General features: G+C 41.6%; 1 protein-coding gene across 4 annotated transcripts in view; it reads left to right on the forward strand.

Moving 5' to 3' along the window:
* The window catches only part of Opa1 (OPA1 mitochondrial dynamin like GTPase), a 74191-nt gene extending 62684 nt beyond the window's left edge, over positions 1-11507 (forward strand). For all 4 annotated transcript variants that reach the window (XM_036203482.1, XM_036203483.1, XM_036203480.1 and 1 more), the window contains 2 exons: positions 9371-9445; positions 10467-11507. In XM_036203482.1, the coding sequence (XP_036059375.1) occupies positions 9371-9435 (65 nt within the window). In that variant the 3' untranslated portion in view covers positions 9436-9445; positions 10467-11507. The remainder of the gene's footprint in view (positions 1-9370; positions 9446-10466) is intronic.
* The last annotated feature ends 1971 nt before the right edge of the window (positions 11508-13478 follow it).

Below are 13478 nucleotides of genomic sequence, written 5' to 3' on the forward strand. Positions count from 1 at the left end.
GCTCTGTCTCTAAACAGATCCAGCAGGGATGCTACCAGGATTTAGGTTTTAATTTTTAAGTCTTCTTTTATTATTATCAGGAAAAGCTAGTACATATATATCATGAAAAATGCCCCAACCAGAGATTATTACCCTTACCATTGTAGCTGAATAGGCGATGGAAGTGACGTTGGGCCGTTTCTAGAGCTGGTTTCTTGCAGGCTCTGGGTTAGCCCGGAGTGCTTACACACCTTGATCTCGCTGTTAGAGCACTTGTATCCAGCTTCTCATCTGGCAGGGGGCTGCAGTGCACTTCCTTTTCCTTGTACAAACTTAGTTTTAAATACTCATTCAGAGAACAAACAGCATCAATCCAGCTAAAACCTCTGGAGCAGGTACTATATAGAGGCCGTGGGATCCCGAGGCCATGTTGGAGCATAGGCGTACTAATGGTCACTCCTTGAGAGTCCTCTGCCTGTCCAGGACCATGGCCTTCCTGCATGTGCTCATGCCTTATCCTGTCTTCCTTCTCCAAGCATGCCCAAATTCATGGAACGGTCCTTCTTATAGACTAACCACCTTTTTATCTTGATTCTCTTATGTTCGGAAAAAACACTTGCCTGCTGCCCTGCTTCTCTCGGGATTTACTTGTGTCTTCCTAATTGCATCTTTACTGAAATTTTTCCCTTGGATTACTAAAATCAAGAGCAAGCAGTGACATATTCTATTCAGAAATAGAGAATTTTTCCACGTAACTACATCATTTCTTATTTTGGATTCTGTGTCCTGCTTCAAACTCACCTGCCCCTCATGCTTGTACAGTTCACAGACCATCTTTTAAAGTTGTGCAAGGCTTGAGAGGTGGGCCTCCCATTGCTCATAGTTAGAAAGTGATGTTTGTTGAATTAATAACTTAGCCATTTACATGAATGTTTATGGCAAAGCTGAGCTTGGTGATCCTGTTTGTCTTGAGTCTGGTTTCTGTTGGTGAGGACTGTCGATACAATAGTTCCTGTAGTTTGGCTTCTTAGTCTGTATTGTTAATAAGTGTTTCAGAGCCTGTTTTCTTAGTGAAACAAAGCGTCAAAAATCTAAAGTCTGTGCCAGTGCAGGTGGCACATGTCTTTAATTTCAGCACTCAGGAGGCAGAGACTGGTGGATTTCTGTGAGTTTGAGGCCTCCCTGGTCTACAGAATGAGTCCCAGGATAGCCAGGACTGTTTCACAGAGAAACCCTGTCTCAAAAACAAACAAAAGAATCTAGACATGGATATGCCCTGCATGCATACACACACACACACACACACACACACACACACACACACATCCCTGGTTTGTTGTTGTTGTTGTTGTTGTTGTTGTTGTTGTTGTTGTTGTTGTTTTGGGGGGGTTGGTTTTTCAAGACAGGGTTTCTCTGTAGCTTTGAAGGCTGTCCTAGAACTCGTTTGTAGACCAGGCTGGCCTTGAACTCACAGCGATCCATCTGCCTCTGCCTCTGCCTCCCGAGTGCTGGGATTACAGGCGTGCACCACCGCCCGGCTCTGTTATTTTTTAATTAAAATATGAATTTTTTTTTTTTTTTTTAAGAAAAGAATCTAGAATTTGGGGCTAGAGAGATGGCTTAGTGGCTAAGAATATGTACTGCTCTTAGGGAGGACCTGAGCTTGATTACAGCTTGATTCAGGTGCTGAGAAAAAGAAAGTGTAGGTGACATCCATTACGATGATCTGCCCTCCTCTTGCTCTCACTGCCCCAGTACAGGCCAGCCACTTCTAATCCAAAGGCTAGAAAATCGGAAACGAGAACTCACCTGATACTCTGTGACTCTCAGATTTGGGTGTGTTTTAGATTTTAGATGTTTAGATTTGAGAATTCAACTAGAAAAGCAAAAATCTATATTTTTGGTCCCAAACATTTCCAATTGGGAAAAGTCAACTTGTATTAGTAACTAGACCTCCTAGGCACTGTGCTTCCAACAAGCCGGATAGGACTTTACCTAATGGAGCATCGTATTTAAGAGCTATAACTTGTATTTCATTTTTCATTTCATCTCAGCGTAAGCTTGACTAAAGCTTTCAATTCCTAAGTCAGAATTACACTCTCTGAGCTTATATTTGTTCTTCTGCTCTTAAAGTTGCATTAATGAGCTGTTGGAGACTCGTTCCCATGATTCATTTATCTGCTACAACTCCTTTTTCAAGCTTCGGTCCTGAAGGTCTTTTGACAAAGCAATATTTATAACAGTTTGACACCAGGATGAGGAGCAACGTTTGTCTTTGGAACAGCTTGAAGAAAGACCCTCTCCAAGACCCGGTCATGCAGTTACAATCTTGGCCTCCTTTCTTACGCTGGGAACATGCACACAGTGGCACCTCCCGTGCATTTCCTTGTCCTGTTGACTACCCATTCACTTCCCATCTGTTTTGCACTCTTAAAGGAACAGAAGGGGCCCTCTTCTTATAAATCTGTCTTTGCAAGTGATAAATGATGCCCTAGCTCTTTAAGGGCTGCCTGGGTGGTTTTTCTTTTCTTAAAATGTTTCAGCTTTCCTCTTAACAAAACTCAAAGTAAAATGTACTTTTAAAAATAGGAGAAAAGTAGAAAAGACAAACTATAACATTTTTAAAGTCATATTTAATTTGTTGGAACAGAATAATTTGCTGACTTTATCCATTTTCTCAAATAATTGCCTATGTCAGTATTTCTTTGAAATACAATATTAGATTTCCTACACTGGCAATGCATGGGCAAATAAAATGATTCATTTTGACAAAGTATATATTAGCTATTAGAGGAAAAAAGAAAACAGTGTATCACTAATGAATTAGAATATCAAATAACTTTAAATTTTTATCATAATGTGAACTGATATAATTTGAAGTATTTTGTGTGTTAGACACAAAATAAAATGAGTCACACTAGACAGTTTTAACCTCATGATAGATTCTGTGTCCTTTACTAGAAAAAGATGGTCATGAATGCCATAACAGCTTATTATTTGTTATTTCTGGTCCTGAAAGTAAGTGCTATAGATACTTCTAATGTTGGTTTTTCTAAGAATTGAGCATAGCAAAGCATGGTGGGGCATATATATATGCACAATACTCACGAAGCTGAGGCAGGAGAATTGCCATGAGTTCAAGGCCAACTTTGGCTACAGAGCAAAGCCTTTTTCAAAAAAGTTTTAAAATAAAAAGAAAAGAATTCAATGTAAATAATTTTCCCTTCCATAAAAAAGAATTCCCTAAAGGTTAAATGTGACAAATACTATCATTTCCACCATTGCCTACAGAATGCTTTGAAATTCTGATTTTAAAAGCATCAGCAATAGGAAAAAACCACATTTGGAATATTCTGTTGAACTGTGTGAGTCTATGATGTCTTCTACAAAAGTGGAACAGGTAACACTGTAAGTACATGCTTCAGAAGGCTCTGGGTACTCCCTAGACGGAAGGTGCCCATGCCCAGTGGGAAGTAAGGCTGGAGAACTGGGTCTTGTGGCCACCAGACCACCACGCAGCTTTAGCTTAGGAGTAGGATGGATGTATCTGCTACACACACCTGATGAAATGTCTCTCCTCAGTCCTCTCAGAGTGGACACTCGGTTTGGGGGGGTGGGGGGTGGAAGTCTCAGACAGCCCAGGTTAACCTTGAATTTGTTCCGTAGCCCAAGAACAAAGGTGGTTGCCCTTCCAATCCCCGTCTGCACCTCCCCCTGGTTTAGGCAGTGTTGGAAACTAAAGCCAGGGCTTGCTGCAGGTTAGGCAGCACTCTGCCGGCTGAGCTGTGTCCCAGCCCTGGGTCTTCAGTGTCCTGTCTCCTCAGTGGGGTGGGTAGTGTAAGCACTGCTGGGAGAATTCGCAATACTGACCAAGTACACAATGTTTCCATTTGGCTTGTCTAAAGAGAAAATGTATCTCAAGAAGTAGATGCGTTTTCCTCCCACATACAAGTGCTTTCATTAAGCAGCACAGCCTTTCAGTGAGTATGATATAATCAAAAGTTAAGGTTTTATACCTACGGACACTGACCACACCTGAAATGATACTATTCTTTGTTGTTAACTAAGACAGACCCATAGTCATTCATAGGTAGCTGCGCTGAAATTAGTATTACCATCCATCTAGGAAGATTCCAGTGTCTTAACAGCTATAAAGACCAAATGCGAGGCTGCTCTGTGTTCATGCCAAAGTCTTTTGGAGAATAGACTTAGAAATTCTTAGAAATTATATCAATAGGTTCTATTATATTCACCAAAGGAGCCTGATAGGAGTGTTTACCTTGCCTTAACGTGGTTTTAAAAAGTGCCGGGCAGTAGTGATGCACACCTTTAATCCCAGCACTCTGGGAGACAGAAGCAAGAGGATCTCTGAGTTCGAGGACAGCCTAGTCTGCAGAGCAAGTTCCAGGACAGCCAGAGCTACACAGAGAAACCCTGTGGGAAGGGGGTGAAGTTTAAGAAGGCTAGATTTGGAGCCAGGTGTGGTGGTATACACCTTTAATCCAAGCACTCAGGAGGCAGAACAGCCTTTACTGAAGAACTTCACCCACAAGGTGTCCTAAAGGCTGGCCTGGATTGCTCATGCAGCCCCTGACGGGATAGCTGTTAGGTGGTTTGAATCTGTGGGTATATGGGTTTCTTAAAGTACATTGTGTTAGTTCCTCAGCTAATTTCTTCATGCTTTCTTTAAAGACATCAAACGACGTCTAAGGGTTGTTTCAGCACAGTGTTTTGTGGGTGGCTCTTTGTTCGTGTTCTAAACTGATATTAGCCACTGAAGTGAACCCTCTCCCAGGTTAGGGCTTTTGGCAGTCAGTGTATTCAAAACCTAATTACAGATTAGTCTGTATTGGGGACTCTTAGAGCAAGTATCAGAAGACTCGGAAAGCTCTGGGAGGAGCAGTGCCATTTCATGTGGGGATAAAGAGACCTAAAATGTGAATGGGTGTCAAGTCATCTGAAGAGAAGAAAAAAGAGAAGGAGCCCCATTCACTGAGGCTGGCGGTTTATGAGTTGAGGATTATGGGAATATTCATGACTCAATCAAGATGCACAATGAATTGATGTTTGAGATGGCTCATCTTTTAAGTAAACATTGGGTAAATGGGAGCGAGTCTCCGTATTCACTCCATGGAGAACTGTGTAACAGAACAGTTGAAGCCCTGCCTGAGTCGATTTCATTTATCAAAAGAGGCCACAGATTTTATAAGAATTCTCTATGTGAATATTTAATCCAAATATTTGAGAGAACCTGGAGTTTGCTTACAACTAGCCAAGCTGATTTGTGCTCGTTTCTGGTTTTACCAAATTTATCCTATTTTACGTAGAAGGTGGAACTCCAGTAGACTTGAGACAGTGCCGTTTGCTCTTTCTCCTCTGCTTTGGCGTGAAGCAGCAGACCTTGTGTGTGTTTCTAAATCAGAGGAAGGTGAGCGGGGCTCATCCTTAGCAGGGATGCCTGCAGGACTGAAGGAGACATTTCAAAATGTCAAATTTAAAATCACTTCAAAAGGGTAGACACTCTTTGATTGAGAGTAAGAGAATAAATAAGCAAGGGATGCATGTTGTTTGCTTGGTTGGTTTTGGTTTGGTTTTGGGGTTTAGTGTATTTGTTTCATTTTGGTTTGGTTTTGGGTTTTGGATTTTTGAGACTGAGTTTTGGATTTTTGAGACAGGGTTTCTCTGTGTAGCCCTGGCTGTCCTAGAACTCACTCTATAGACCAGGTTGTCCCCAAACGTACAGAGTTCAGCCTGCCTCTACCTCCCCAGTGCTGGGATTACAGACTAAGGAATGCTTCTTAAAGGGGGAATCTCTTGGGGCTGGAGGGAAAGCAGCTGAGCAGTTGGAGCAGAGGACCCACAGAGCCGCTCATCACAGCTGCACTTAGCGGCGGTGCCGCGGTGAGAAAGACAGCTGAAGTTCTTAAGGGCCAACGGTGCTGGGTCGCTCTCCCTCCTCCCACCACCCACCTCCATTTCCTCTCAAATCCTCTCGGGCAGTCTTAAGGGGGTGTGGCAAGGCAATACCATGTCCTGACATTACAGTTGTAAAATTGTTCATAAAAGCGTAACCTTTTAAGGGAAACTTAGAATTGTCCATATTGTTGTGTTAAATAGTGCTATCACTTTCATTTATGGAAAAAATATTGCTTACTTCTTTATTTTCTAAAAACCGGATTTCCCTTTAGACCTCACAGAATTAGACACCTTCCTCAGTGGGGCTTTGTCTCTTCACACAAATAGCTCTTGCTCTGACCTGTCTGCCGCAGGTAACATCGCTGTGCCATACACCTCCGGTCAGTCCGCTACTCAGAGGATGGAGGCCACTGGTGGGCCAGAGGTTGGCAGACTGACCCTGTGGCTGCCCACTTACACTCAGATCATGTATGGAATAAAATTGGATTCTGAATATGGCATGCCATTCCCAAGTAGACTGCCCACCAGGGAGGCTGCCGAGGCTGGAAATGCCTTTGTAGGATTTCCCTGGTGTTGACACTTTTCAAGCTCGGCAGGGTTTTGGTGGGTTTTATTGTTTGTTTTGGTTTTTATGAAGGCCATGATCATCTCCTCTAAAACTGCTGTGAGATCATTTGAAAATCTCTTTTCTTCTACTCTTTTAAAGAATGATTTAAAGAGCTGCATGTATATGAAACTCCGAAAAATACTCATTTTTTTGTAAATCCCCTGTTTTAAACAACTAAGACTGGCTTCATTTGGAGAGCAAATATGTTTGCAAGTTTGGCTGCTGATTAAGGAATGGAAGCTAGCCTTCCAGAAAAGTCAGATTGAAGGTCTAAGGGCCTGCACGGTGGCTCAGGAAGTATTACAGTTTACTTCTCTGTTTCAGTACTAAAACACTCTAAACAAAGGCAACTTGGAGAGGAAGTTTGTTTGGCTTATACTTCCAGATCACAGTCCATCATTAAGAGTCAAGGCGAGAGCCTGAGTAGAAACCATAGAGGACCAGAATGTTGCTCACTGGCTTACTGTCTGGATTACTCACAGGCTCATGCTCACCTTGCTTTCTCATACAGCTCAGGCTTACCTAACTAGGGATGGTGCCACCCACAGTAGGCTGAGCCCTCCCACATCAATCGTCAACCAAGAAATCTTCCACAAGCCAGTCTGACCAAGACAATTCTTCAGTTGAGGTTACCTCTTCCCATATGACTCTAGGTTGAGTCCAGTTGGCAACCAAGATTAGCTAGCCACCAAAAGTCTGTCCTTGTCAACTTAACACCCAGTCACATCCCTTTATGTCACACTTAATTCCCAAATGAAGACAGTAACAAGGTTATAATTCTACCTAACATGATGTAACTTTCCCACTTACAACCACAATTATGTTTTTCTTAAAATAGGTGGCAAGGCACCTTGAGGAATGCTTAGTCTTTGAGTATCTCATAACAAATATGAAAATATAGATTGATAACACTAATTGATATCTCAGTAGATGTTGTAGTACACTTAACCACTGATGTTGTGTTACATAGAGAGGAAGAAAGCACGAATATCTGCTTATATGTATGCACATATGCATAGTCATCCTAACAGAATAGTACAGAAGCATGAATGTCAGTGACGGTCTTCATTTTTGTGTCTGGTATTCATAACTACTTTCCTCTACTATTTATTCTTTATTTCCTCCACCCTCAGCAAGTACCTCAGCAGGGCTAATTCTTTCCCTGGAAAAATGACCGGTACCTTCATCCCTGAAGGATCTGGGCCATTTGTCATCTGCTTGGATTGGGTTGTTGTCTTTCCCATTGTTGTTACTCAGAGGACATGGTAACACCGACGTGTCCTCTCCTGCATCCTAGACATAATCTTCCTTACCTCCATTGTAGAGAAGCAGTCCCCTCCCCAGTAGAGGTCCAGATCAGTCATCCCTCCTAACACTGTTATTCCTGTCTTAGCCTGTTGTTGGCTTGGGGCATCGGAAGCCCAGAGTGGCCCAAGAGAAGACTGAGCTTTAGTTCAATGGCATGTTTGTTGTGTCTTCTGGCTAACTAAGCACTCTCTAACAACACGTACATGCACACGCACACGAAATTTAAAATTATAAGAGAGAGATTGGTATTGTCTTCGCTTCTCTGGTTCACTCATCTGTAGAAGGAGGAAATGCCACCCTTGCCTTAACTGTTACTAGATTATATCAGTGGTTTGATCAAAACAATAGAGCTTTCTTCTCCACATACTTTCTTACTCTTAATATAATAGCAAGAATTAGAAGTACTAAGTTACAGAGCATCTGCAAACACCATTCCTTGTGTGGGACTGTAGTAGCCGCCATTGGAGTTCTGCGATGCTGTGAGAGGTACAGAAGGACTGTCCTTCCTTTGGCTGGGCATTCATCACCGGTGCACACTGCTAGTAAAATTTATACCTTCCAATACAGCTTGTTTAATCACAGAAGATGTAAATGTTGACCACTAGAGATGCCTTGTGTGGCCTTTCCTCTGAGTAGATGCTTGCCAGACTCTCGTCTCGGTCACCAGCCTTGAACTAGTCGGCTCCCATCAGTTGGTGACTCCCACTGATACATTAAGTTATGTTGAGGGATGGAAGCATCTCTCCTACTGCTCAGTGCAACTAATGTTCTAAGACAGGAGGTGCATGACTGAGTCAACAGCAATAGCATACATATTAGTGAAAAAGTGTATGCTTCAGAGAAAAATTCAAGGTTGTATGTGGAATCCAATAAACACTAAAAATAAAAATTCAAATAGATACAAATCTACTTTCAGTCGTTCTTTATAGTTCTTAACTTTTCACATTCACACCTACAAAGGTATTGTCATATGTTAAAAATATTCCCCAGTTTCCTTTGCCTTTATTTCCTGGCATTTTGAAGTTATGAATGAAGTATGCATCTCATCATGGTGATGTTGCCTGACCTTCCTGGTAACGTCACATGTTACTTTTAAAAGGTCCTTTTCCAGACAAGGGACAGTCTTGGTCTCTCGCTGTCGTTGTTGAAATAGTAGGGTCCGGCAGTGCCGCCCAGGCTGGCATTCCACTCACAGCCGTCTCCCACGTGCTGGGTAGGACTTCTGCCACCATTTCTGCTTATTAATTCCTAAAAATAGCCTCACCGGTTTTGGTAGAGCTTGGAGGAATCTAAGAATGCAGTGAAGCAGTTCTGTGGGTAGGCAGTCAGGCATTGTCTGTGTAAGCATCCTCCACTTTATCAATAGTTTCCCAAAGGGGTCTGCAAGTGTTTCTCCTCCTCCACTTCTGACCACCTGGACGTGAACCACGGGAGGTTTAGTGAGAATGACTTTCTCCTTTTCCACAAATAGTTCAAGAAGTTTATAGCCGATTTAATAATAAGTCTCTAATAATTTATGCTGCCATTGGAAAGTAAATGTGTTTGTATTTGTCTCCATAGAGAAAGTTAGAGAAATTCAAGAGAAACTTGATGCTTTCATTGAAGCTCTTCACCAGGAGAAGTAGACTGTACCACGTGAGTAATTCTGAGACTGGGCTGCACTGAGTACAAAGCATGTTTCTGAAGCCTTTCTTCATACTTCCTGATTCTACATGACAGCATCCTGCTTGCTTCCCGATGATGCGATCCTCTTGTTGGCATGACCCTCAGGACCAGCTTCCTTTGGGTTGTGCCACACCTTTAAATCGTTTGATTGCCTTCTGGCTAAACTAAGTGTTCTCTAGAACCCATTTCAGAGGGGACCAAGGTTAATGAAAATGTTTTATAATGATGGTTTTCTGACGTGGGTGACTCCTTTGTACATTGAAAAACTGACCTGCATTTGTCTTTATCTTACCCTCGTGCTCACAGTAGGCAATTAATTCAACTTACAAAGCTTCTTCATCCATCTCATTGAAGCTCTTCACCAGGAGAACTAGACTGTATTCTCCTTTGTAATTTCCACAGGTGTGGCATATCTCAGAATAGTAGTTTTGCTTTTCTCTGCATTAGTTCCAATGATTTAAGAAAGAATTCTAGGACTTGGCGACACACTCAGGAGGTAGAGACAGACACTTTTCTGTTCCAGGCCAGCCTGGTCTACTAGAAAGTTCCAGGCCAGCCAGGGACACATTAGAGAAGCCCTTCTCAAAAGAAGAGAAAGAAAGAAATGGATTCTGGGGCTGGCAAGATGCCTCAACAGGTAAAGGAGCTTGCCACCAGGCCTGACAGCCAGAGTTCAGTCCCCAGGACCCACAAGATAGAAGCCAAGAACTGACACCTGTTGTCCTCTGGCTTTCACACCCACACTGTGGCACAGGTATACACATGCAACACACACACACACACACACACACACACACACACACACACACACATAAATGTTAAGTAAAAATTTGAAGAAGGAAAAAAAGAAATGAATTCTAGTATACGTTTATTTATGTAATATGTTTTAATAAATCTAACAGATTTGAACAATTAAGCTGTGATAAAGTTACTTAAGTCTTTTCATTTGACTTGCCACATCTGAATTTATCAAATGGATTTATTTTTACAGAATCCTGCTCATAATCACCTCTGCATACATTCGAAGAAGGAAACTTCAGAGCCTTGTCCTGTCTCCTTTCTCCTGTTCTACCTTTTCAATGCAAAATAAAGTCATAGGGTGAAAATGACGTACGTGTGTCACAGGCACTTCAGCCCCAGAAGAACAGCACAAATGGCACCCCCAGTCTATGTGCTTGTACTGGCGTGACAGATTGGGAAAACACAATTGATACTCCTCAGAGATGAGGAGGTGATCTCAAGTCTTATGCACGGTGGCACCAATGCAGTTTGTTATGGATGTCATCAGACATATAGTGGTAGTTGCTTTGGAATAAAACTTATGGTGATTTTTTTTAAAGACAAATTGTGTATATGGTGACGGTTGCCTGCTAAGCCGTCATCTGTCTGCAGTGTTCTGTATCCAGGACTGTTTGGCTGTAATAATTCAGTTTATGTTCACCACATGAAAGAAAGCTGGTTTATAAAAGAACGCTTCAGACAGGTTAACTTGTGTTGGACAGTTCAGTGTGTATTCAGTGAGAGAAATGCCCTCCATTGCCAGCTTAAAAACTCACCTTGGAAGCCAATAGCAGCAGCTTACCTCGGTTGCTGTTTTTTACACTCTCTGTATCTATTTGCAATTAATTCTTGTTGAATATTGTGTGCTTTACGTCAGCACTATGGTACTAGTAGGGGCTCTCCTGTTGACAGGATCTTGAATTCTCCCCCAGATGGAGACCATTGAAGGCAATCAGTTGACCAGTTTCATTTAGAATGCTGTCAGAGGTTTGAATTCGGCCTCAGGAGAGGACTGCACCATGACTTCCTACACTAGTTTAAATGACAATTATTCTAGCGTGGGAGAACATTGACCCACCCCTCTTCAAGCTGAAAATTCTATTTAATTCATTGCAGTTCAGTTACAGTAGTGACCCTCATAATATTTTCATGTGTTAAAATTATAGTGGTTAAAAGACTTTAAAGGAAACAAATATGCCATATTTTACTTAAACGTCTCTTTCATTTGCTACCTTTTTTTTTTTTTTTTTTTTTTTTATTTTTAACTAAGGCTTCTTTGTGCTGGTAAAAATGCCCAGTGTTGCAGTTTTTATTTCACAGTTAATTATTTAACCAGTTTTCTTGGAACTATTTTTGGTAACAATTCTCTACCCACACACATACTTTAAAAAAAAAAAATACATACATACATACGTATACACTGATCATTGTGATTCTCTGAAAATCTGACATTATGGAAGGCAAAATATTCTAAAAACTGTAAATTCAGTAAGTATTTTATTTAAATTATCAGATAAAAAATTGAGGTACTCTTCTCAACAGCTAAGAGCAGCATCCACCGTTTCCTAGGGCACGGGTGCTCAGGTCCCTTGTGTCTCTTCTAGGTGTGGGACCCTGGTGACAGGAGCTAAGTGGAGCCCTGTGCTGGTCCATGCAGGGGTCAGGGAATGGTCCCCCTAAGCCATGTTAACCTGACCGTGGGCTGGAGGCCCTGGCTCAGGCCAGCAGGAGAAATCTGTTGTTAGGCATTGTATCCCTTTGTATACTTAGTTTTGTTTTTTTTTGTTTTTGTTTTGTTTTGTTTTGTTTTTTTCATTTGTTTGTTTTTGTTTTTTAGGGAAAGAGAACTTTTATTTCTTTGAGGGGTTCAATATTTTTAACCTCAACCTAAAAGTAGATTACCTAAAATCCCTGTCATTCTTCACATCCCCATGGGTTACTTTTAATCTGGTTTCATGCTAAACATGTCTTTACACACACACACACACCTCTCAAAAACAAGGTATTTATCAAATGCAGACTCTAGGAAAGGAAATGAAGTTCAGTCAGCAGTCAACCCTGTATGTCCTGTCTGTAGTTCAGCTGCTTGATATACAGAAGTTAAAGTCTAACTGGACAAGAAATCATTTGGTTTTCACATCCAAATTTGCAAAGAATGGAGTAGACGAAATTCTGTTTGGAGAACTAAGGGATTTTAAGTAGATGATTTTAAGTAAAACGAATCCATCGGGATGTCGATTATAAATCCCCAGCCAGTGTACAGCATGAGCCAGAGGAAGCAAATCTGCTCTTTCCCCACCCAGCGACCACGCTGCCATTCCAGGTGGAGCAGCCAGCCTTCCTGGGTCTTACTCCTAGTCTCTCGGATTAGTGGTTTTCCAGGCCGTAGTCAGTGGACGTCCACGGATGACCCAGGAACCAAGTGGAAATGGATGCTGTGAAAGTGCATGGGGAGAAAGCAAGTGGGACTTCCGAACTGCAATTCTGGGATGTCACACCCCAGTAGTCCCAGCCCTCAGGTGGCAGAGCAGGACTATCATGAGTTAAAGGCAATCCAGGGCTGTGCAGGAAGGCCCTGTCTCTAAAACAAAAATAATACAATTAAGAGTGTAGACTTAACGGTCAAATTTCTAGTTAATTTTGTATTTATTTATTTCAGATGTATTTATCTGGTAAAAGAAACATGGTATCCTTTTCTTTCCAGTAAATGAGATCATGGTGCTGGCGTATCTCCATCCTCTACGCTGGCGTATGGTAGACTGTCAAATGCTGTAGCAAGTAGAAATGTGCTTGGAAATATGCTTACCTTCTAAACATCATGGCTATTTGATATCTAAATATTTAAAACTTAACCATGTCTTCATGTGCACTGTGAATGGACTTTGTATTATTTTTTTAAAACCTTACACTCGATGTAAATGTTACTTCGACTTATATTTGCCTGTGCTTAATCTAAGGTTATTTGTGTAGATGGGTAATTAAAAGATCCTGAAGTGAAATTATAATTCTATTATTGGAGAACATCATTTCCATTTTATTTGTTTTCATGAGGAAGAGAGGCCTCTGTACCAAGGGTCGTGATTTGGCACCATAGTATAGCCAAATCCATGACCAAAGAAGCTTTTGAAGTGGCTTTTCTCAGAAGGCTTGAATGCCACGGACCTTGCATTTCACAGTCGTAACCCTGTCTTGATATTTGTCAAAACACTTGGGTGTTTTCTTG

Source organism: Onychomys torridus, chromosome 12 (genome assembly GCF_903995425.1).
Source record: "Onychomys torridus chromosome 12, mOncTor1.1, whole genome shotgun sequence".
Taxonomy (NCBI): Eukaryota; Metazoa; Chordata; class Mammalia; order Rodentia; family Cricetidae; genus Onychomys; species Onychomys torridus.